Source organism: Athene noctua, chromosome 6 (genome assembly GCF_965140245.1).
Source record: "Athene noctua chromosome 6, bAthNoc1.hap1.1, whole genome shotgun sequence".
In the NCBI taxonomy this organism is placed as follows: Eukaryota; Metazoa; Chordata; class Aves; order Strigiformes; family Strigidae; genus Athene; species Athene noctua.
This window is the reverse complement of record NC_134042.1, coordinates 40,634,185-40,658,739: the sequence shown is the minus strand read 5'-3', so window position 1 is coordinate 40,658,739 and position 24,555 is coordinate 40,634,185. Positions and strand designations below refer to the sequence as shown.

General features: G+C 43.5%; 1 protein-coding gene across 1 annotated transcript in view; it reads right to left on the bottom strand.

Annotated features, from left to right (window-relative positions):
* Positions 1-15,941: 15,941 nt before the first annotated feature.
* Positions 15,942-24,555, bottom strand: part of DYNC1H1 (dynein cytoplasmic 1 heavy chain 1) — a 46,334-nt gene continuing 37,720 nt past the window's right edge. Inside the window, exons 65-78 of the mRNA XM_074908677.1 lie at positions 22,964-23,124; positions 22,584-22,695; positions 22,441-22,501; positions 21,962-22,085; positions 21,519-21,632; positions 21,067-21,237; positions 20,640-20,857; positions 20,330-20,433; positions 19,726-19,937; positions 18,727-18,880; positions 17,789-17,931; positions 17,244-17,412; positions 16,742-16,869; positions 15,942-16,319 (exon numbers count right to left, since the gene is read on the bottom strand). Of these exons, the coding sequence (XP_074764778.1) occupies positions 16,191-16,319; positions 16,742-16,869; positions 17,244-17,412; positions 17,789-17,931; positions 18,727-18,880; positions 19,726-19,937; positions 20,330-20,433; positions 20,640-20,857; positions 21,067-21,237; positions 21,519-21,632; positions 21,962-22,085; positions 22,441-22,501; positions 22,584-22,695; positions 22,964-23,124 (2,000 nt within the window). The 3' untranslated portion in view covers positions 15,942-16,190. The remainder of the gene's footprint in view (positions 16,320-16,741; positions 16,870-17,243; positions 17,413-17,788; positions 17,932-18,726; positions 18,881-19,725; positions 19,938-20,329; positions 20,434-20,639; positions 20,858-21,066; positions 21,238-21,518; positions 21,633-21,961; positions 22,086-22,440; positions 22,502-22,583; positions 22,696-22,963; positions 23,125-24,555) is intronic.

Genomic DNA, 24,555 nt, shown 5'->3' with positions numbered 1-24,555 from the left:
CTTCCTGGGGTTTTTCCTAGGGAAACAGGAGCACAAGTTCAGCTAGATCTGGAAATGCGTGTTTATTTTTTTAATTGAGTAATGCAGGGGATGGTGTGGTGATGAATGTATGACTGGGATATTCCCGTTGCCTTCTCTTCCAGGCTGTTACTGAGGCATTTGAGAGGAGACTGTAAACGCAGTGTGCTGACTATTGCTCATTTTCTTCAGCTTCCTCAGTGGATGAGCTAGAGAATTTGCCATGTTAATCCCTTCTGGAGTTAATAAATGCATTTGCTATGTTTTAGCAATTCGGAATGATATACTTAATTTTAGTAACTTTCTAAAATTTAGATGCTAGTTTTTGTCAGAGCTGAGGCAGATCTGAAAACGAAGCATTAAGAAGTTAGGAAATACACCTCTTGGTCCCTTGGTATTCTGTCTGTGTGGTCATAAAAAGTACCTGGCATTTGAGAGTGCCCTGAGAAGAAAATGCATTTCTTATTTTTCTACTGTAAACTGTGCAAATATGTATGTATACAGCCTCTTCATTCCCAAGAGCTCCCAGCTGACATATGAACTATTATTGCCAGCACTCCAGCTAAAGATGCCAAGGCTCATTCCTGAAGCAACGCTGTGCGAAGTGAAAATGGACCAGGTTCACATGCAGTGGGGCCAGTCCTTGTAACCACTCGCTGTGGAGGCCCAACAGCTCCTTCTGTTCTGCTTGAGAGGAGGCCACGAGATGCACTTCCTGACAGTACAACTGAGCAGGATTGCAGAAATTTCAGGGCCAGGACATTATAAAAATGCTCTGGGAAGCTGAGCCAACTGTTAAGGCTATTGCACAACACAGATCCCTAAGGGAGGGTCATGCTAGTGCAGTGAAGACATTCTCTGCAGATGCTGATTTTAGATCCTTAACACTGTCAGCATATACTGTAACACTAGTGACCACATGCACCATTTCAGTCTGAAACTAGATACAGAGCAGCTGATAACAGACTGTAACATTCATTGAACGGAGTCATGAGAATTAAGTTTTCTTCCTACTCAGTTCTACCTTAGTCTCCTGTGCTTTTTCCTCCAGCCTGCTTTCCACCAAGCAATAAGAAAGCAAGACAAACCCTATAAACACCCATCATTGCCATGCATGATTTGGCAAAAAATTATTTCCAGGTTTTATTTTTCTGAAAAATGAGATAATAGATCTGTTCTGTACCCTCATGCCACTTTTGCCTGGCTGAAGAGGTGAATTCTGGGATCTGTGAAATATTGGTACCTCCAAATAGAAACAGGGTGTGTCTGTGCCACCTTGTTCCCTGAACACTGCTGTCACCCTGAAGTCCTATTATGCCTGAAGGATCTCACAGACCCTAGCCAAAGTGAAAGAGCTCTGTAATTTTAAATTGAAAGGCTTTCAAATTTGGGCTGCTGGTCACAAGGCAGTTCCAGCATGAGTTTAGACTGAAAGATTTGCTAAAATCTGGTAACAGGTCAGAGAAGCAGCTTATTGCAAGAAGTCAGCTTAGTCCTTGCCCAGTTCACAAAGCCTCCATTCCGCTTTTGTGCTGTCTGCCTGTCTGAACAGTATAACCCTGATATTTAACAGAAAAGGCTGAAACAGCAAAGTGGCTGACTGATGTATGGTATTCCTCAGTGATGCTAGTGCGTCCCTGGACGTTCAGCTGGCATCAAGTCCACTGGAAGTATCAACTAAAATAAGCAATATTAATCCCCAAAAGCCATGCATATATCCAGGCAGGTAAGAACTCCACGTGTTCGAAAGCAAGTGGCATTCATTAAATGGGATCCCAAAGCTCAGCAAAACATTAACGTAAAATTAAAGTGGAGCATAACCTATGTAAGAGAAGTCTCTGAATTACCTTTGTCCTTCACCTGATAGGATTAGATCACATCACACACTGGAAATGGTGGTGCCTTTGGTGTGGATGTGGCGGGGGGGTTTTGCCAGTGCTGCATTATTCAAATACTTTGCTGTGTTACAGCCTGCAGAGCACACAGAAATCCGTCCGGGAGCCAGACGGCAGCTCATTGGCAGGTGGGGTGATGTGTGTCAGCCTTCAGTTCGACTTCACAGCCTGATTTCTTCAGATGATGCAAGTACTGCTGAAAGTGAGCTAAGAGGAGGAATGTACAGAGGCTGTTAAAAAAAGCAGTAGCATGTTAGTCATGTATAACTGGGGTTTTAGGAAAGGGAATCTGTGCTCACCTTCCTTGCCTTCTCAGTATCCTAATTACAAAACCCCAGTCTTGTACCTAAGGAAGTGGCTGAGGGAACAAAGGCAGCCACAATGCCTTACTTTTACAGCCTCGAAAGAAGGGGATGTGGATGCTCCAGGAACATTACTATAAAATACTTGAGAACAGCATCAGCCTGTCAAACAAATCTATGGGTGACTAAAGAGCTGTCTTTCAAGTAAGGAAAAATATTTCCTCTCCAGTACTCATGAACAAACTTGGAAATAAAACAGCAGTCCACCCAGTCTTCAAAAATTAAATTCTCTCTCCAAATGCCAGCATGGCTTCCTGGGTTCTTAATACTCTGCTGCTATGAGATGTTTGGTTTTATTTTTGTTTTGAGAAAATTTGGTACCCTTCAACTTCCCTGGCCAGCTGTGATGTTCCAAAGGCAGATTAAAGAAAACCACGATTACAGTTTTACATATAGGGAAACAAGGTTTAAAAAGGGCTCAAGTGATTTTTCCAAGGTCAATTATTCCATGCATCAAGACACAAAGTCAAGAACCGAAGCTAAGCTTTCTAACCTCCAGTTCAGGTCTGCAGATGATGCTGGTCCTTATGAGCAAGAGAAAACTAAGAATCTTAATGATTCCTTATGGTTTCTGTACCATGTAATATCCAGTATTTTGGATATGGTTCCTTGGGAATATTCAGAACGGCTGCCTCTGAGTATAGCACTTCTGTGCTCACAGACTGGAGACACTAAGGATGTTTCTTTGTCTCCCACACCCTTCTGTTGTGCATCACAGGGTGAAAACTTCATGAAGAACAGGATGTTGTTATGTGGAATGAACTGAGAGTATAGCAATTTAAAGGCTGCTTCATTATCTCTTTTTATTTTTGTGAAGAATTAACAGCCATATATTAATAATAGGTTCAATAGCACTTTTCGAGGTAAGTGGTGGGAATGAGGGGAGTGCAGCAGCAGTTGTAGTTTGGCCATATGTACTGGGCTTGTGTGGCAAGGTTTTAGTAGTGGGGGGACTACAGGGGTGGCTTCCCCCATGTCCGATGAAGCCAGTGCCAGCCGGCTCCACACGGACCCGCCACTGGCCAAGGCCAAACCATCAGCGACAGTGGTGGCACCTCTGGGATAATATTTAACAAGGGGGAAGAACTGCTGCGCAACAGGAGCTGGAAGAGAGCGAGGGTATGAGACACACACAGCTCTGCAGACAGCAAGGTCAGTGCAGGAGGGGCAGGAGGTGCTCCAGGGGCCAGAGCAGAGGTTCCCCTGCAGCCCGCGGTGTGGCCCACGGTGAGGCAGCTGTGCCCTGCAGCCCGTGGAGGTTCACGGTGGGGCAGATCTCCACCTGCAGCCCGGGAGGACCCCACACGGGATCAGGTGGATGTGCCCGAAGGAGGCTGTGACCCCGTGGGAAGCCACGCGGGAGCGGGTTTGCTGGCAGGGCTTGTGACCCCACGGGGGACCCACGCTGGAGCAGGCTGTGCCTGAAGGGCTGCACCCCAGGGAAGGGACCCACGCTGGGGCAGTTCGGGGAGAACTGCAGCCTGTGAGAAGGACTCAGTGGAGTTTGTGAGCTGTCCCCCATGGGAGGGACGCCACGCTGGGGCAGGGGAAGAGCGTGAGGAGTCCTCCCCCTGCGGAGGAAGGAGCGGCAGAGACAGCATGTGATGGACTGACCTCAACCCCCGTGCCCCCTTCCCCTGTGCCACTGGCAGGGAGGAGGGAAAGAAAATGAGGAATAAAGCTGAGCCTGGGAAGAAGGGAGGAGTGGGGGGAAGGTGTTTTAAGATTTGTTTTTGTAAGGGAAGGAATGTTGTTTTCGCATATTCAGCCTGATGGGAATGGCAGGAGCGATTAACGAGAACAGTTCACAACCATTGAAATCCCTGGCCTAGGGCTAGAAGACTGGTAGTCCTTTTGTCAACTGTGATGACCAGTACTTGGAAATGGTTTTAGATGGACACAGATACCGAAAGACTTGGGAACCTGAATTTTGAACTTTTTCTGTCTTAGTATCTTGGCGTGATGAGCTCTTGCATATTAACTTCTCCGCCCTGGGGAAAGCCAAGGTTCGTTTCCATGGACATGCGAAGTGTGAACACATACCTGAAGGGGCGTATCGGTAGGCGGTTCGGGAAGTCTGTACACCCTGTAGTACTCAGCCGGTGAGGAAGCAGGGGAGGGAGCTCGCTGTCGGGAGAAGGGGATATGAACCATTGCACGATGGCTGTTAGGTGCGTCCACCTGGGGGGGCGCCCGGTCTTGCAAGAAGGTAATAAAGAGTGTGCTCCGCCCCGCACCCTGTCCGAGCCGTTGGTAACTGGCAACTGAGCGCTTCTCAGTTTTTATTTCTCATTACCCTACTCTGATTTGATTGGTAATAAACTAATTTCCCCAGGTCAAGTCTGTTTTGCCTACGCTGACAGTAGCTGGTGAGTGATCTCTCCCTGTCCTTCTCCTGACCCAGAAACCGTTTGTTATATTCTCTCTCCCCCGTCAGCCGAGGAGGGGAGTGACAGAGCGGGTTTGGTGGGCACCTGGCACCCAGCCAGGGTCAACCCACCGCACTACTTCCAGTCATGACTGCACCGTATGTACAAGTACATATTAAGTGAAGAATAAAGCCAATTTCTATTCTGAAAAACAGCTGTAAGCTCTACTTTTAATGTCTTTGCTCACAGCTTGATTTTAATAGGAAGTGGAGTCTAAAAGATTTCCTACGCTGGTCATAGGCAGAAACACTCAGTGTGTGACAAGACCTTGCAGTTTCTGCAGCATCTGGTTTCTAGCTTCCCACAGCACTTCAGGCTTGACTGAAATATTCTTGATCAGCATCTGGCAGTGGATCGACCCAAATGGCCAGCTGGCTGCAGATCTTCATTCTCTGAGCTGCACTTGCTTCATCTGATGAACTTAATTTGGATTGAGTATCTTCTTTCAATAGTTCACTATTGCAAATGAAGTAAAAATCATTTCACCACAATACAATCCCATCTTGCATTTTCAAAAAAAAAAAAAAGTTTCATGTGTGAAAGACACAATTCCTAATGTCTAAATAGCACAAGCAATACTGGTGTTGGGCTTCATTGCCACACAGCAATTCCAACAGTACTTGTCTAACACTCCAAAACAAGTCTCAGAGAATTCCTCTGCTGGCTTTTACAGTAACACTTGAGGATTAAAATTTAGAGATGGACATTGCCCTCCAAAGATGACTCATAGTGAGACATGTGTGTGCTTCTGTCAAACTCTCTGCCAAAATTAATAGAAAAATCTCTGCTCATTCTGATCCTGTCTGGAGGTACCCTGTGAATAGTCTGTCTTGTCTTTGGCAGCTGCAGGGGCATCAGCAGCAGGAGCAGATGAGAGCCTACAGCCATGGAGCCACGGGGGACAGGCAGTGGCTGTCAGGGTGACACTGGAGGCAGGGTGACACTGGTCTGAGAGTAAAAGGAGAAAAAGCACTAGGAAGTGTCACCTGGGCTCTTTGGGCAGGTGGAAACCTGCTCTTATGGAAGGGCTGTAGCTTTAAGGAAAAAGGCTGATCTTGCTTCATCTTGGCCTTCAGGCATCAGGAGCTCATGCAGGGGTTTTTTCCCTAAGAGTTCACCATCTCCTGTGTCCATGCAGAAAAAGTATTATTTTCCTGAGTGCTTTGGTTTCAACCCCCAAACCCCAGCTGGAGCACCCACATGGCTGTAGAGCTGCATGTGGACACCCAAAAGTCCCAGTTGGTCCCATACCCTTTGCATTTCTTGTGGTGGGAGGTTTGGCTGGAACAAGATATCTGTGAGTCAAACACTGTTCACTGTGAATCAGTTCCCTGTTTGCAGCTCACAGATGCAATTTGCAGCTGAATTATAATACTTCCCATTGAATAACAGGAGGTATTCAAGATTGACATAAACTGACACCTAAATTTGCTCCCAAAGACTGGCTGTTCTGAAGGCAAGAAGTGAGACATGGCCCTTTCCTGATGGACATGAAACCTCGGGCAGCCTCTGCTCCAGCCTAAGTGTCTGCTCTGCATGAGCTGAGCTCTGCTGGCCCCAGCCCCAGAACTTTGTGGATGTTTTTCATCTTGGGCAAATGAGTTTTCAGCAGTTTTTCCTCCAGCACATTTCACAGCAGATAATCTAGTACTTTTTGTCTCTGTATGTAGAAGTCACCTGTATTTCAAATGGGGGGGGGATTAATTTTTTAAAGAACAACAGATACGCATGTGTGATTTCTGAGATGGGAAGTGACAATGTAGAGGCTGAATTGGTCTGCTGAGGGAGCCTCTCACAGCGCTGGCCACCTGTGAAGCAGGGAGACAGCCGGCACGGGTGGGTAAGAGGAGAAGGAGTGATGACGCCTTTGAAAACAAGAGAAGTGCATTGCCTGTTCTCAGCTGGCCAGAATGCCTGGACTCAAGGGAAATCAGAGCTACCTGGGGCTGGCACAAGGCCTGTGCAGGGTCAAGGGCTTTTTTCAAGAGTGACAAGGAGACTTAAAGCGCTGGGCAGCAGTACAGAAAATGATTGCAATAAACAGCTCAGGTGAGCATTTCTGTGCCCCTCTAACCTTCTGGCCACCCTCCTCATTCATTCTGCACCAAGCGGGTACGGCTGAAAGCTGCCCTGGCTTGGTGATGGCATTGCTGGTGCGCTTTGGAAAGAGGAAACCCAAAATCCTCCATGCAAATCTGTTGTCTGACTGTTCCTCTGCTGCCTGACCCCTGCCCAGATGGGTGCTGGCAGCAGGTTCATTGTGCAAGTCTCGGCCGGGTGTCAACGTTACAGTCACAATTCCATCCGTAATCCCTTACAGACCAACAACTCTCTTGAGCCCCAGATGCCGGGGCCTTGTTGCTAGCAGCTGCTGCCTGTAAAGCATCAGTAGCTAATTTTGGGCAGACTTGTGTGAGAGAAACGACTCCAAGCCATGTGTTTGGATTATGGATGATGATCATATGTGCTCATTAAACTTAGCTGGCACTGCAGGCACTAACACAGTGCTGTTCCACTCCCAGCTCAGTGGTGGGAGGTGCTGGGGGATGTTGTGTGAGATTTTTAGATTTTTGGCTGCTTGCTCTTATTTGCTTGTGGTTGGAGAATCCTAAGAGGGAGAATAACCATCAGATGGTCCTGGCCTGGGTTGAGAAGGTAAGGAGATGGAAAAGGAGGTGTCTGGGAAGTAAAGAATTGTGTGTGATAGGGCCTAGCTCGGCTGGAGGCAGAAGTGGTATGGAAGGCTTGTGGAGGTTGTGAGCTGCTCCCAGTGCAGCTGCTCTCGCTGTCACCTCCCCAGGGACTTGTTCCTGGTGCTTTTTTAGAGTGACAACCCACTGCTGGCTCCGGAGTGAGATGCTTGCTTTACTGAGGATTTTATACTCATTTTAAAATTAATCTACAGCAATAGTACCATCTGCATTGTGCAGAAAGATGCAAGATAGCCAGAAAGGAAAGATATAATGGGAAGAGGAGGAATTTGATTTGAAAAAGTAAAAGAAGTAGTTCCTCATTTCCCTATAAAAAAAGAGGAGGAAGGAATGGATTTTAAAATAGCAAAATTGTTGTTCTTTTTCTCAGTGAGTGATGGCAAGTAAGGGTGATGGTATCTAAGTCCTCCAAATCACATGTGGTGGACTATAAGTGATTAAGAGAGATGCTTAGAAACCATTTTGAGTCCAACTGCAACTGTCCATCCGGCAGAATGTCTGCTGCAGCAATTGGCTGCCTCTGGAGGGAAGAGTGGCTTTCCCTTTGACTACTGACTGTTTTCTGTCAGCCTGAAGGTTGTGTGAATGAAATGGGGCTACAGAAAATAAACTGGTGAGCGTGGAGGGGAGGTATCACATCTCTGGCCGCCAGGCATTGCAAACTCAACCGTAGGGGTGTGTGCGTATGTCTGTGTATACACATGCTTTATGTATACATATACACACTTAGAGGAATGTAATGACTAGAGGACTCAAACTGCTGTGCTATTTTGTGCGTATTTCTGCTGTGGGCCCCCACACAGCTGGCTCTGGTGAACACACTGTGAAGAGCAGTCTGAAGCCTCTAGCAGTGGCACAAAGTGCTTTCATGGGAGGACTTTACTCTTTTTTAGCTTCCTTCACTCCCATCTCTTTCGAAAGAGCGAAGTCTGCAGGCTGAGGGAGCTGAGCGGGGCATGTGTGAGAGGTGGGGTGGAGGTGGGGTAGCAGGGCCTGAGCCTATAAAGCTGGAGGGGGGTTGAGGTGCTGGGAGCAGGATGGCCTCAGCTGAGAAGAGGCAGCGGCGGAGGAAGTGGCGTGGGGCTGGGCGGCCCATGGAGGGTATGGGAGGATGGGAGCACCCTGTGACACAGCCCTGCTGGGGGCCTGGGGGGTGTACAGGGACTGAATGCCAGGGTGGGAGGGCTGGGACGGAGGCCTGACTCTCAGCATGGTTTTGCATTTGTCTTTCTCTAGTCCAGTTTGATGTCTTGAGTACAAATACCTTGCTGAGGGTTCAGAAAACTGGTAGCGCCTTAAAAAAAAAAAATCCACTTTAGAGTATAAGCTTTTTTTTTTAAGAAGAATGTTCTATTTTTCTCATGCTGTGTGAAGAACCAGTGAATCAAGTCATTGTTTTGGTAGAAGGCAGTGGCTGCTTCTTGTTTGTTTTTAAACAGAAGCTTCCTTTGATTGAGAATTTAACACAGACTTTGTGAAGGATTGACCAACCTTTCTAGCATAAAGGGAATTACTGAGTCCAGGCAATTTATCTATGAGATTTTCTCTAATGTGCTGTCCTACCCTCTGCCTGTTTTAGTAGATGCTCAGAAAATGAAGAGTTCTGTTAAAAGCTCAGACTACATAGAAAGACTGGCTCATAAATACATGGTAACTCTTTTCTAATTACTGCTTCTTTGTCTCCATCTTAGACTATAGTTCAGAAGTTGTTAGTTGCTTTGTCATTAGCCTGATAGTGCAGCTAGCTGTGTTGGAGAAGAGGGTGTGAGAACAGGTGTCACCTGCAGAGAAACGAATTAACTCAAACGGCGTCACCTGCAAAGAAACAAAAAGGGAGGGAGGAAGGTATTGCACTGCTGTGCTACCACACAGAATAAAAGGGGGGAATAAAGGGGCTATTTGTTTGTAAGGTCTCTGTAGCAAGAGTTTCAGAAAAAATGAGGATGTAGTTTTAGCCATTTATCTGCAGTTACATTTCTGAGATGCACACCCACCAAAAGCAAAGAAACAAACAAAAACTCAGTGCAAATCAAAAAATATTTTTTGGAGTTATTTACGGACCTGGAGTAGCTGTTCCTAGTAAATGCAAGGCATGTTCTGGTTAACTTCCCCTTGTGGTTTGGGTTTGTTTTTTGGGGGGAGGGGCAGGGGTGGAAGATTTCCATTATTTCCCTTATGTCTCACTTGCATGATCCAACCAGCACCACAAATATGGGATATTTGGAAGGATGAGCTCATTTCAGATGGGAAAGCTTTGGAGAGATGCAGCATCTACAGTTTGTACTAGAACTTCAGGTTCAACATGAAGCTGTGGTAATTTTTGCTTTGAGTACCATTTCTTTCCCTTCCTCCTCTGCAGCAGAAATGCCTGGTAGAGTCAAGTACGGAGTCCGAGCCTGAATCCAGTGCGGAGGTAAGAACTGAGTCTCTGAAGCATTTTGAGGGTGATGAGATTCACAGATGAGTATCCATCTCTTCCCCCAGTCCCATGCATGGCTGCTGGGGTGTTTGGTTTTGTGACTGTAAAAGGAAAGGGGGGAAAATCCCAACAACCCCAAACCCAACACTATATTCTGTCCTTTAGGCTCTTCCTTACAACTGTTACTAATTTTAACAGAACTGATTCCTGGGAGATGAGGCAAGGAAGTGCCAGTGTTTTAGGTAGACAAAATGTAGCATAAGCACTTCTTTTTCTAAGAATTGCTTGAAGCTGAACTGGGTTGTTTCTGATGGTTAACTTTCAGCAGCTCTGGTGCAGCAGGATTTCTACAGCTCTGGTGGAGAACCTCCACCTTCTGTCTGTCTGTTCTGTATGAGATTGAGAGCAGGTCTGTTGCTGTAGAAGTTACTTAGGAGTATTGGCAACTTTCTGAGAGTTGTTCTTTCAAACCAGTGTGTTTAACATTGATGATAACCCCCCCGATTTTGGAGTGGAGAACTAAACATTTCTGGGTGAAAAGTCTTCAGAATTGATGCTTGCTGTTAGTCCATGCGAATTGCTGCGCTCTGTGGCTTAGAGAAGTTGTTTGCCAGGAACCTGTCACCATTTTACCTTCCAGAAAGCACAGGGGAAAGCTGGAGTTGTCTGTGGTCTCCTTGTGGGAGAAACAAGGCTGGAAGTCCAGCGGTCTGGCCGGGCTGGGTGGAAGAGGGGCTCGCAGAGGTGCCGGTTGCTCTCACAAAGGGTGCTGTGGCAGGTGCCACACCAGGGCTGGGCAACTTCTGGGCTCTTTGGAGAAGCACAAGCTGCTTTTCTTCACTGCCCAGCACTACCCCTGGCTTTGTGGGGATGTTCCTGTGTCCTCAAACTAGCACAAAAATGCACAGTTGCAAAGGGGATTGGGCTTCAGCTTTTCCACTGAAGCTTTCAGGTTCCTGCTGTGAGGATTCCAGATTTGCCAAGCCCTGCTTTGTATCTGTGGTGCTCAGGCCCTCCTCCTTAATCAGGCACAGCAATGGTTGGCAGCTTATTCTCGGAGCAGCTGTGGTGGATCCTTCTAATGGAGCACTTTCCTGGTTCAGCTAGGATAGGGTTAAGTTTCCCCAGCAAGGAGAAGGGATCTCCAGCCGGGTTATTCATACCATGCTGACTTCAGGTCCCGCGCTGGAGTGTGGGAGCTTTTTTCTTTGTGGCTTTGGTGATGGGGAGTACACAGCAGGCTGTCTGTAACCATTGTGGTATTTCTCTGTATATCTTGTTTACTGTTATTACTGTTTATTGTTGTCATCATTGCTACTGTTGTTGTTCAGATTGCTTATCACACTGTTGTATTAAATTTCTTCTTATTTTTAACCCGGGGTTTGTGCCCTACTTGTGTCTGGGGGGGGGGGGGGGGGGGGGAGGGACACGACACACACATGACACAACAGCAATGTGGTCTCCGGTCCTGGCAGGGCTTAAACCACCACAAGCACTTTCCTTGCAGTAAACATTTTTTCCCCTCTTTGTGTGACTGCTTTATACCTGTGGTTTGCTTTTGAAAGGGAGTCTCACTACATGTTTGGGTTTTTTTTAGTAGGCTCAGACTATAAGCACTATTTCAGAATGATGTCATTCTCAAGCATCATTTCATGAAGAAGGCTCTTTGTCCAGGTCTGGACAAGTCTGTCTTTGACCATGCAGGGAAAAGAAGCCTGAAACCTCAGTGGTACAGCAGTGATAGTGAGACTGACAGGAAGGACTGGATTTGACTGTGTTAGTTACAGAACTCTCCAAAGGACAGCAAATTTGTAATCCAACTAATAAGAAAGAATTTCTGATCATCCCTATGTAAAAGAACAAAAAAGAACCTGAGTGGGAGGGAAATTCTCTGAATTATAGCTATCTTGCCTGCTGTTAATTAAATACTGATTTGGTTTACTTTTCTGGTGGTAAGGTATACAATTACTTGTTCTCTTTATAGCACTGTTTTAAGTGCAGTAAGACCATGGCTTTCCTCAGTCCCTCCACTTTAGACCAACTTTACCAGACCTTTAAAAGTTAGATTGAAGTATGCTTTTTACTGTCTTTTAGTAAGGGGACAATCTGGCTTCCTCTTTTCTACGATTTTTACCTACTCTGGTTTTACTTTGATCAATAATTCAGAGGAAGGTGCTTTATAAACCTATGTTAACTTCTCTTAAATAGGTTGTGCCTAGCCCACTTGCTGGAGGACTCAAGAAAGCAAGGGACTCCAGGGAACTGCAAGTAGGTTTGGCTGTTATGCAGCAGTCATGTTCTCAGTGTAGCATCCTGAAATTAAAATATAGGTGGGAATGTGTGGGTAAACAGAAAAACTTCCATAGTAAGTCTGTGACTTATGTTGAAAGTGGTTTTAAAGGCCACTGTATGTTGGCTTTTGTATTTATTTTAATGGACAAATAAGCATTCATCGTATTTAGAGATGTTTATTTTAGTTTTTAGATCCTTATGATGGCGATTCAGAAGATGCATCCCTTCACTCTGACTGTAGCTTGAACTCATTAAATAGTATAAAAGTTGCGCCATGGGCAAACAGTTCCCCAAGAACAATGGCTTTGGAGAATGCTGATACTTCAGAAGATGGAGAGTCCTTCCCCAAACCTCCAGACTGGCTCTTCCCAGAAACAGAAGTCAGTGAAATTCAGGCAGTAAGTGACTGTGAAGCACCCCTGGAACTTCCTAGCCAAGAGAAGGATTTTCAGAGAAGCCTGTTGCAATCATCTGAACTGCCTAGAACTGCAGAAGCGTGGCTGACACCTGATCATTCCTTACCTATGAGTATTAACCCTTCAGCCTCTGCAGATTTCCTTGCAAGCCCAGGTGACAGTGTTCCACAGCCCATACTAGCAGCTGATTGTGGTGGCACAATGGCCAAACAGCCCCTAATTAAAAGAAAACAAGGGCTTCCCATTCCAGAAGGGGCTAGTGAAAAACTAAGAAAGAAATTCCGTGCAACTTAATCTGAGGTATGATCAGATCATTGGACAAACTTTCTGAAGAATGAACCTTGTAGAGATTTCTTTTGCCGATGGTATCTGAATTGAACAAGCTTTAAACAAACGAGCTCAAGGCTGTTACAGGTGCAGCTGCACTGTGTGCTGTGAGCTTTGAGATCCACCTTAAGATAGAAACAACTAAACAAGCTTCTGTGGCAGTTTTAAATGAAAACTAGCCAAGGTATTTCCACAGCTTTGTGCCTGGGGCCTCTCGAAGCACCAACCTGACTCCTGTACCTAGCACCTGGAGGCACCTGCTCAGTTTCACAGTAACTTCAAAAAAGTATTACAAGGGTCTGTTGGGAAGGAAGGACAGACTGCATGGTTGCTAGTAGCTTTCAATAGCTACAGGTCACCTCACATCTGCTTTGTCTCAGTGTTTGGCTCTTCATATGTCTGACCTCCTGTCCAACAGGAGGAGTGAGCTGTATGGTGAATGGACCTTACAGGTGTGCCTACAAACAACTGAATTGTATTAAGTTGAACTGACTGCAACTAAGGGCAATCTAGCCTTTTTTTTTTTTTTCCCCTCCTTCAAACATGGAGAAGTTGATTTGTGCTATTAACATTTCTGTTCCTATTTTGAACAATGTTTTAGGTATACAGTCTTGGTGTACCTGCCAATTTGTAGTTTATGATGTGAAGTTGAACACAGCAGCTGAGAGCACTCTTCTTCCTTAGTGAGAACAATCACTTGGGAGCTGCACAGGTAGTGCACACAGATGGGAGGCCAGTTACCCAGCAAAAACTGTATCTCTTGATTTCCCTCTCATCTATGGTAATTTCTTTTATCACCTTTAGAGTATGGGTAGTCCATTTACATGGAAGGGGAACTACTATCTATAAAAGTATGATGGCTTAAAATAGGTTGGTACCAACTACTTGTGAAAGCATTAATTCTGTATGACTGGCAGAGGTTTTTAATTTGCAGTTAATTGAAAGCCACTCAAAATACTATTTAACTTGTAGCCTTGGATCCTTCTACTAACAGCTACATATTTATTTTATTAAAGCAACTTTGCTTTCATTCTTATCCTCAATTTGGAGCTCTGGAGATGGTTTTTAATCAGTTTGGAAGCAAACTGGTTAGAACAATAAAATTGAGGGTCCCCTAAGACACAAGATACTGTGCTTGCCTTCTGACTTGCCCCAGTGGAAAACTGAAGTTAATTGCAGAAAAACCCCAAACCCTTGTAGCTATGGATTTGTGTGTACTGCAACTAGGTCACAGATCTCTCTAGAACTAACTCATGAAAAGCTTCATCGTGATGAAGCCAAGCCCTTCAGCCCTGTGCCAGGGAGGTCATACCCTTCTAAGTCATCACTGTCTGCTGCATAGTCTTCAACCACCTCATCTGAGGATAACTAAAACTTACTACTGACATTCAAACTAATCTAATGAGGCTTTCACTTAAAGCAGTTGTTTAACACAGCATACCAAAATAAATAATCCACTAGGAAAAAAAAAATACAGGAACAGTCAGGAGAAAAATAAGTTGAAAGGTGAGCCACAGGGACATTATATACTGAGACATTTGAAGTCTGCATATTCAGTATGAAAACCCAACTGTGGATTACTGTCTGAACTGAAAATGCACCTTTTGTTAATTCAGGCCTAATGCAGAAGAGCTGCACATATTTGAGACTCTCTTTAGCTCATCATTAGTACTTGCTAATAGGTAGAACTGTAGATTTTTACAGGCGCTGTAATCTGGTACCACAGCCCAAGTGCTGAGCTGTGCACAAGTAGTGGCTGGAAGAAAGGCACATGTGCAGTCAGGCTGCTAACAGCTACAGCTTCTACTTAAATATTTAAGTATTTAATATTTAAATATTTAAGTCAACACAGCTAGGAGGAGGTGTGCTTCCTCACTGCAGAATGTATCTGAATGAGCCTGGAGGGAGGGACAGTATGAATTCCAGATACTAATACTGTGGTGATGGAAAAGAAAGCAACTCATAGAAGCTGAAACAGAACAAGGACATTATGTTATGGTTAAAACTGATTTGGATGATGCATGTAGTTCCCATGGATATGAGTACAAGCAGCAGCTAAAGATTACATAATGCACTGGACTGGGGTTCATTCTTTGTAAGGTTAATAAAATTAGCCAGGACAGTTCAGCCTACAGCAATTAACTACACAAAACGCTATGGAGAGGGTAGACAGCAAGAATTCTCTATTTTGGCAACTACCAGGCATCAGCTGAAACAAGTATGTGAGTCAGGCTCAGATAACAGTTGTTCCTCCCAGCACAGGCCTGTGCTGTAGAACCACCTATCACAGAAAAAAAATACTACTGTTGATTCAGGTTTAGAAAATTATGGCTTTCACCGGAGAAACTGCTGGAAGGAACTCCCTGGATTTCTATTTTGAGATTGAAAAGCTGTGCACCTGTATTCTGCATATGTATCTTTGACATTAGTCACAGAGAGGACAGTTGTTCTGAGCGGAGGATCAGAAGAGTAGAAATGCTTAACCAATGGATTATTTAGGGTCAGAGAAAGGAAGCGAATACCCAAACCATTACAGCAACCCAAGCAATTAGCAGGAACTCTTAGCTCCCCTAATATGGTAACAAGTGAGTGTCTGAAATAATGCTGTAACTCCCTGTTTCAGCATTTAATGCTGTCCTCCTGGGCTTAACAAGGCATGAAACTGGAGGCTTATTTCACCATAAAAGCAGCTTAAGAAAGAGGAAGGCCTGTGGTCAATAGGACATGAAGGTCTTGTTTAGAATATTCCAGCTTCTGAATGCATCTCAGCAGCTGTGTAAACACAGGTTACTTCAAGCAAGAGGCAGTGCATTGCAAATAATTCATGCAATGGCATCAGATGTCATAGCAGATACAGTCAGGCTTCGTGTCTCACTGCACTGAAGCCTTACCTTCCAAGGTCCCTGCTGCTGGAGGTTAGCTGAGCCAGCTGCTGAAGGAGCTGTGTGAAGGGCAATACGCTTGAATACCAACTCACTACTTGTTATCCTCTGATAAGATCATAGGTACAGTTTTTCCAGACAAAAAAAAAACACCGTAAGAATTGTATTTCCAGAAATAAGAGAGTCTACAGTCTTGCTATAGATTTTATTTCATGTAACACGATCCATCAAATACCACATCTACCAGCTACCGTCTAAAAATCTCATTCACTTTTCCTTTGAACAAATCCAGCCTATCAGCTTTCCAATGCACTGCCCTCTTTCTTTTTAGTCAACTTAACACAAATCCATCTGACAATCTAACCAGATTACATAAGTACAGGTGATTACTACATAGAAGACTGACAACTACTACAGCATTATAGTTGAAGCAATCTTTTCACTCAGTGCAGAGAACTGCAACACCACGTTCATAGAAGCTACGGGGGTCTTCCTTGGTAGCTATTTCGAAGTCAACCGTGAAAATCAGATCAGCACGAGTGAAGTTCAGATAAACTGGTAAAGTAACCTGGGGAAAAAACATGATACAGAAGAGTTATGTAAGGCAGCTGAAGAGTGTAAGAAGTTTCTGTAATACTACATGGTATTTATGAGATTGGAATTTAGTCTCAGATAACTTAATACTCAATGAGAAAAAAACCAGGCTGAATAAATTCATCTAAACCACAGCCTTTGTTATAGGTATAAGAAGTTTAGGCCTGAACAGCATGAGTATTTTTGGATGCCTCTCCTTAACTAACTACAAAAGAAAAACCTAGTCAACACTAGGTCTGTTTGCTGCTAGCCCAGAATTTAGGTACCAACTGACACTATTAGAAAAGAACAATTTAATTTGTGGTGTCCAATAGAAAAATAAAGCTTCAGGAGAAAAGCTGATAGGTATATGCAGTTATGAGAGTTCTTTTTAAAATTATTTTTATCAACACTTACAACATTTGCTTTTTTATCAGCATTTGTCTGCTTGATCCAGCGAAGCTGTGTTATAGGCAGTACAGTTGAAATAGCATTCGAAAGTGACAGCTTGTTGTTACTGCATGTAGCTCCCTGAAGCTTCAGGCCTGCAAATTGAAACACACTTTAGAGTTCTAAGAGCTTTCATACATCCAGACAAAGAGGGTCTCCCTATGTATCATTTAAGGGCTGTTTTAAGTCCACTAAATAAGAGGTAAGCATTTCATACTGCAAAATAAAGAGGTTGTAGCAGATACGCTATCCAGTACTGTTTAAATATACACTGACCAGAGTCTTGAGATTTACAAGCACTGTAAGTACTTCCCTACTAACTGATATCAAACTAATCTTTCAACAACTTCATGAAGTGTGTATTAACTTTTGCAATGATATGATCTTCTTCATTTGATATAGCCCATTTAATACCAGAAGCTTCTGAAAATATTTTAGAGCCAGAACCCCTTCTTTCCAACTGGTTTACCTGTAACTCCAAAACTGCAGGCATCCAGGACTGCATTCTGTGTAGTTGTAACATTGACCTCAAGACAAAGTTCTTCAAGGGACCAACTGTTTGCTTGGGCAACATACTGTCTTGTAGCAGTAATATAAGCCTCTGGTACAAACAGGCCACCAAGGCACACATGGATGTTCTATTGGGGGGGCGGGGGCAGAAATAAAAAAAAAATCAGTTGCAGTATTAATTATCATAAAAATTACCTCAGCAATCTTGCAATCTTTTTACATTATAATTTTCCTGCTGCTAGTGGAGCACTGTGTAACTGCTAAACTACTTCTTGCTCTAAGGTTAAAATATTAATTTTCCCTGTCATTTGTACGAAGTTAGCCTGCAAAGCCTCACCATTCTGACATCAGGAGATACTCAACAATATTTACAAGCACACGTCAGTGAACACTGACTGAAGTTGTTTTGCCAGAGGAACTCAGGAAGAAGCCTTGATGTGAAGGCTCTATGAAGTAGTTACACAGCTCCACCAATAACCTCTAGAACAAGTCAGCACAAGATACCTTTAGTTCCTTTGCCCCACCAGAAGCAGCTGCCTGGGAAATATTCTGCAGCTGTTTAATGCGCTCACTGAAGTCGGACACCCACTGAATGACAGTCATACCAGCTGGCACTGTGTAATGAGACCAGCTACGAGGCAAAATACCTACGAAAAACATCATTAGAATTAAGTTTTGTTTGCATACAAGTTGAAGTTACAGACTATTTATTTTGATATTTACTTTTTCTCCCAATAGCCATTTAAGACTTGGACCAGGATATCGGCCTCTATCTTAAAAGGCTCTTCAGTAAGAGAAAGCACTTTCAAAGATTACAAAGCAAACGGCGTCCGGGTCTAGTATTTATTTAAAATGCCATCCAGTTACAAAACCCCATCAACAGCAGCCTCAGTTACACACAGCTATATAACGCAGCACCTCATCTTTAAAGTTTTTGTGAAGACTTGAGTTCTTTACAAAAAAACTGAAGAGGTCAAGTATCTGCATTTCAGGAAATGCTTTTGTTCAAAGCAGACAACAGATCTTTACGTATTACTAAAAGCAGAATGTCTGTGAAAATTCCACATTCATGTACAATCTTTAAACAGAGGTTTAGAGAACTTGAGTATTTTCTAGGAAATTTTATAGGAGCAATATTACTCACTTAGTGGTATAAATAACTTTGTTCTGTTACAATTCAGAGACTGAATTCAGTAATATTTCAGCTTTGAAATTAAACTGCTGATATGAACTGTACAAAAGAGCCTAATATTACCTATCTCAACTTGAAACCCCAGACCAGTTGGAATTTTATGCTCAACAGTATTCCTTGTGTCAAATGGTAATTATGTCAATTCCAATCTTCCTGCAATTTTTTTAAGCTCCTGAGCCATAACAGCCTCTAACTTAAGAGTACAAGAGGCAAAGAGAGCACTGGGAGATGTTAATTTATATTACCATACCTTTCACCAGTTCATTTATAAGTGTACGCAAATAGTTGGTTTGTTTCTTTTTCCCTTCACACACTTGAACCACATCTGCAAGGTCCTGACGAACATCCTGAAGCAGCTTAGCTCCCATTTTCACCTCTCTCTCAAAGAATCGGAACAAAGGATCCTGATTGTCAAAACATTGAAAATAAGTTGCAGATCAAAGTTCTTGCTGGAAAACTGCTACAAAAAGCAACCCCAGAATCCTGGATGGACTGACCAGTGACACTGTGACTACAAGCACTAAACATGAAGATGCAGTTTATGGTGCAGGAAGTGACTGCAGAGACTGTTTTACAGCCCTTGGAGAGGCAAGAAAGTAGAAGTCTTAGGTTGAACAATTAATTCAGGCTACCTGCTGCAACTCTTTCCAGTTAACTTTGGATTTCTTTTAATCAGCAACAAAATGTTCTCAGCTACTATTCCGGAGTAAGCCTTTAGAAGCAGTTAGGCAATCATGGGCATGTTCAACTGGGGTAGTTTATTCCCAAGTTAGAGCTTAGGGTACTACTGTCCAGACCTCAAAAGCTTCCTCCAGCCCTTGCAATTTCTGTTCCCAGTTAGCAGAAGCTGCTGCCCTAGCTCCCCTCACTGACCATCACTAAATTTTAGCAGTAATTAACGTGCACTGCCTGTAAAAGCAAGATTATAAGTAGCAGTCAGTTGAGATACAACAGGGAGCACTTGTTTCTTGCTATGTGATCACAGAGAAGTCAGAAGTGGTACCCTTGATAGACAGTTTGCCATTGTATTTCTTCAAATAATCCCCCAAAGATGTAAACCAACTTTCAACAGCATTTTAAGAAACCCAGCAGGGCATTACACAGCTACAGCAGTCAGAATCAGCATCAATACAGGTTCCACTGATCCCCCAACAGTTTCATCGGTACTTACTCACCACAATGCACTTGTTCCAGTACACCAGAACTTGTGCACTTCCTATGCCCACATTAGATAAACCTTAGTTCTCACCTTAATGTTTTCCACAGTCCGCTTCAGGTGGTTTAGAGTTTGTGGGATAAGGTGAAGCCAGTTAGAGGCTGTGGTATGCAGTGTTCTCATCCAGGCTGGGCGACCATCTGATGAACAATCAGTTCTTGTCTTCTTCTCAGTTTCTGCATAAGCTAGATCATCCTCATCCTCTAGCATCTGCATTTTCAGCATTTTACTGATCATGTCTATGCCTAAAACAGAAGATATGCTGTTAGTCAGAGAAGCAGTGGCATCAAGATGAAAACATCCTACTACAATCAGGAACCGGGACTTTTCTTTTTCCTCAGTCTAGACCTAAGGTTCAGAATTATCTAGCTGTAGGTGGCTCCAGAGCTGACAATAAAGCTTGCCAGAGTCAAGATGGGAGCTTGACATCTGGAAGGCTAAATGTAACTATTTTTTTTAATTCACAAGCTTCTGGTCAGGTTTCGGACTACTTGAGTGTCTTACCTTCCAGAAGTTGGACCAACTATGTTGAAGGAGGGGAAAGCTATCAACTCTTCAGCAGGATTTATACACTGCTTTTTAGTTAAAATGGTGGCCTGGTAGTCTATGCAAGACATTGTTAAAGTTCTGGTTTTACCTTGTGTGGTGAGAAGAACCTTCTCTGCATTATTTGGCAGGCCCAGCCATGATGGTGTTTGTGTATCTGGCAGCATCTCAACCCACTGGACAAATTCTTCACGTCTGCAAGTCAGAGTTTTAATATTCATTAGAAGGCTTCCTCCATTAGAACAGCAAGGTAATTCTTTGCCTGAGGCAAATGTTCACACAACTAAATTCCAGCACAGAGATACAGGTTAGGTGTGGGGTTTTTTGGTTGGCTTTTGTTTTGTTTTTCAATTTTAAAAAAGATAATTTGTACAGAGATCAGGATAAGGAAAAAATTATACCTGATTCCATCTGGCATCTGAATATCTTTGTGTCCATCAACTTTGCAAGCCAGTTTGAATTCACTATCAAAACTTAAAGTAGTGAACAGACGTTCCAAGAAAGTGTTTAACAAACGCTGATCAAATTCATTGTCGATACGACCTCCATATATAGACTGTGCCATCAGTGTCTTTAATGCAGACCAGGGGATTTTATCAGGTGAAATGTTCTGACGACCCTGTAAGTAAAATGCAATGTAATTAGCAAGAAAAAATCCTTTTCACATCTCCTTTGATTGGGGAATCAAATTCAAGAACTAAGTTAAATCGGGATCATGTTTTTTTGCGCTTACTCTTATAACTTACTAAATGTTTCCAGAACAGATTCTTTTCCTGAAGATCCTAAGTAATCTATGTCACCTATACCTAAGTACACAATACTACTTGCCTTCGCTGTATCATCCAACCATGTATCCACTGTGTCACAGGCAGATCTCAGATCAGATTCTCCAAATTCGTACTTCTTGGACCAACCCAATGGAGCATAGCGCAAGCGCTCTTGGATAATGGCATGGAACCAGGCAAGGAGGAAATACAAACGAGCACGCTCATTTGGAGACTAGGAAGGAGAGAGAAAAAAGTGTAAATAAAACTGGTACTACTCAAGTGACCTAGTAAAAATCAAAGCCTGCTAGAGGGCTAGAAAATATCAGATTTATTGCTAGATTGCTACCAAAACTGAATAAATTCTACCAATAGAAGAAGCAACTACTTTACTTCTGTGAGAAAGAAAAAAAAAATTCTATGTACACCTTAGAAGCTGAGTTTTTATCATCTAAGGTAAGATTTTAATGAACACATTCTTCCATTTTCTTTCATCTACACAAGCTGGAGCCTTACCTTGCACATTCTAGAAACTGGAATGCTACTGAAAGTCCTCAGCATGTTTGCTTTTACACCAGGAGGAGGTTCAAACACAAAGATTCGGCCGGCACGTAATAAATTCACTGGCACCTAGAAAAGATCAATAAATTCAAGTCCAGATCCTTTAGCCTTCACTAAACCTCTAATCACAGTTTGCATTAACTTCAAAATTTCATTGCAAGCACAGTGAAGCCCTGCCTTTCTTTTGGAGGGTGGGGGAAGCAGCAAAAGGAATGGTATGAAGTTTTCAGCTACTATTAAGTTATCGGAAACCAAAGCTAGTAACTATCCCCACAGGCATGTATTCTCCTTTTTCTTTACTACAGAAAGGCAGTCATGAGAAAACCTTCCCTGGGTAGCACTCTTGGCTCTGCAAGCCAGTTACTCTATCAGATAATCAAATTTCAAATCAATGTTACCTTTGGATTAATCTCCATGGTAAGGAAGAGTCTGAAGCAAGCATGGGGTTGTAGGGAATGCAGCTTCTTTTCTAGTTGCATGAGCCAGCCAGGAGCCAGGTGAACGTTCTTCAGCATTACCCATCTGTAAAATTTTGAAACAGAACAAGTGCGTTTTATTGTACAGCTTATATGGTATCAATGATAAAAGATTTTCCTCCCTCTTTTAAACCTATCTTCTACATAGAATCAGTTACTGTGTACTGTAAATGGGATAACTTTCCTGTTTTGGAGCTACAACCTACTTCACTTGAAAATATTTAAATCAAATAGAAGTTACGAACAGCTGTGCTTATGTTATTACAAATTTCAGTTCAGAAGATAGTCCCTTTTTTTTTTTTTCAAGTTTTATCTATTTAGCCAACAGATTACTTGCCCCTTTTCCCCCTGTTTGCCTTTTTACTAAGCAGTATTCTAGCTAAAAAGGAGATAAAACTTACCTTCCAGATTTCACTGCTGTGTTTATTGCTTTATCTGCTTGGTTAAACCCTTCAGCAGAACCTAAAAAACAGAAAGGTTGCTAAAGCTCTTACTGCTAACTATTTAATTTATGCCTAGATGATGAAATAAGGTATGTTCTTACCGATAGCAATAGAAGTAATTTGTGTGTTCTGCTCAGCTGCAAGGTCTTCAACATGACCACTGGCATCGTAACCAGGCACTGAACACATCAGCACAGGGGTATTAGGTTTCACCTGTTGCCCGAGTTTAAAAGGACGCGAATCAGTCACTATGTGAATATGAGAATGCAGTAAACTCAGCCTTTATTCTCTCTGGTCAGCTAAAGACCTTATGCTACTCTTAGTTTTACATTAACAAATAAGAAAACAATCCACTCCTCATACAATGGGGAGAAGGTAAGTGGAATAAACCTTCCAGTGAATAGCTTTATTCGCTATGGAACTAATGCAAGGAACTAAGCATTACCTCAGGATTTTAGCCTTTCAAAACCAAGTGGGTTACCTCTGTATCTACGATGTGTGTCAAATCTAAAGGCTGCTCCATAATGGACATGAAAGACTCTCCAAGATTTGTTGAAACAAAGGTATGTGCCATTGCCAGCAGACGATCTGGACGGAAGGCCTGGATCAGAAGCAAGCGATGAATGGCCTGTCCAATAGGAGCTGGAAAGAGGAGACAGGATTCGATGGACAGGTTAAGAAAACCATCCTCAACACCGTCCTCTCTTCAATTCTCCATTCAATTTTTCCCATCTTGTTCTGAAGACTAGATATTTAGGAAGTTAAACAAAGATCTGTTGCAACTTTTTAATGGAATACTTATATTCTGTCTTCACTTTGACAGTCCAAAGAAACTCACCGTTTTCAGCTGGTTTGTCTTCTGTGACAATTTAATCACCTTCTCAATTGCTAGCTCTTTAAAAGCCTACCTTGATAACATGCTTTTGGATTCTACTGAAATGCTACTGGTTTACAAAATCTATGGTTTAGAAGTATTGCCATGAAGTGATTTTAACTTCCAGGGAAAACAGAACTCTTCGCATCTTCTCACTCATTCAATAATCTGCTGTTTTGCTAGACTTTGAAGTTATTATATGCTTGTCTAGCATGGATAGGATAGATAACCTAGAGTTGTTTCAATTAATGGTCAAGCAGCTTTATAGCAGCTAGTAAATACAATCCTAGAATCCTTAATTTAGAAAGCCACCTACAGGAATGCACCCTGCATGATCACAGACAGCGAACACTTCCTAATGTTACCTTTCAGCCAGGGGAGGAACTGAAGGGCAAGATTTACCCTTAAATTCTAACTCTTAAAGAATTAGCACTAACAACTAATGCAGCAAGAATTAAGCTTAGGTACAACTGCAGCAAGAGACATTCTGGTAGACCAGCCCTGTCATGAAAATCTGTGTCTTGGAGCATTTTTTGAATACTAAGCTGCCTTCAGATTTGCGATTACGGTTAATCCAAACTGTCTGTATTTGATTTACATGGCAAGGTTTTGGTGGTGGGGGCCTACAGGGGTGGCTTCTGTGAGAGGCTGCAAAAAGCTTTCCCCATGTCCAATAAAGCTCCACACAGATCTGCCAGTGGCCAAGGCTGAGCCCATCAGCCACGGTGGTGGCACCTCTAGGATAACATTTAACAAGGAGGAAAAAACAACTCTACAATTGCAGCTGGAGAGACGAGCGAGACACACAACTCTATAGACAGCAAGGTCAGTGCAGGAGGGGCAGGAGGTGCTCCAGGGGCCAGAGCAGAGGTTCCCCTGCAGCCCGTGGTGCGGCCCATGGTGAGGCAGCTGTGCCCTGCAGCCCGTGGAGGTTCACGGTGGGGCAGATCTCCACCTGCAGCCCGGGAGGACCCCACACGGGATCAGGTGGATGTGCCTGAAGGAGGCTGTGACCCCGTGGGAAGCCACGCGGGAGCGGGTTTGCTGGCAGGGCTTGTGACCCCACGGGGGACCCACGCTGGAGCAGGCTGTGCCTGAAGGGCTGCACCCCAGGGAAGGGACCCACGCTGGGGCAGTTCATTGAGAACTGTCTCCTCTGGCAGGGACCCCACGCTGGAGCAGGGAAAGAGTGTGAGGAG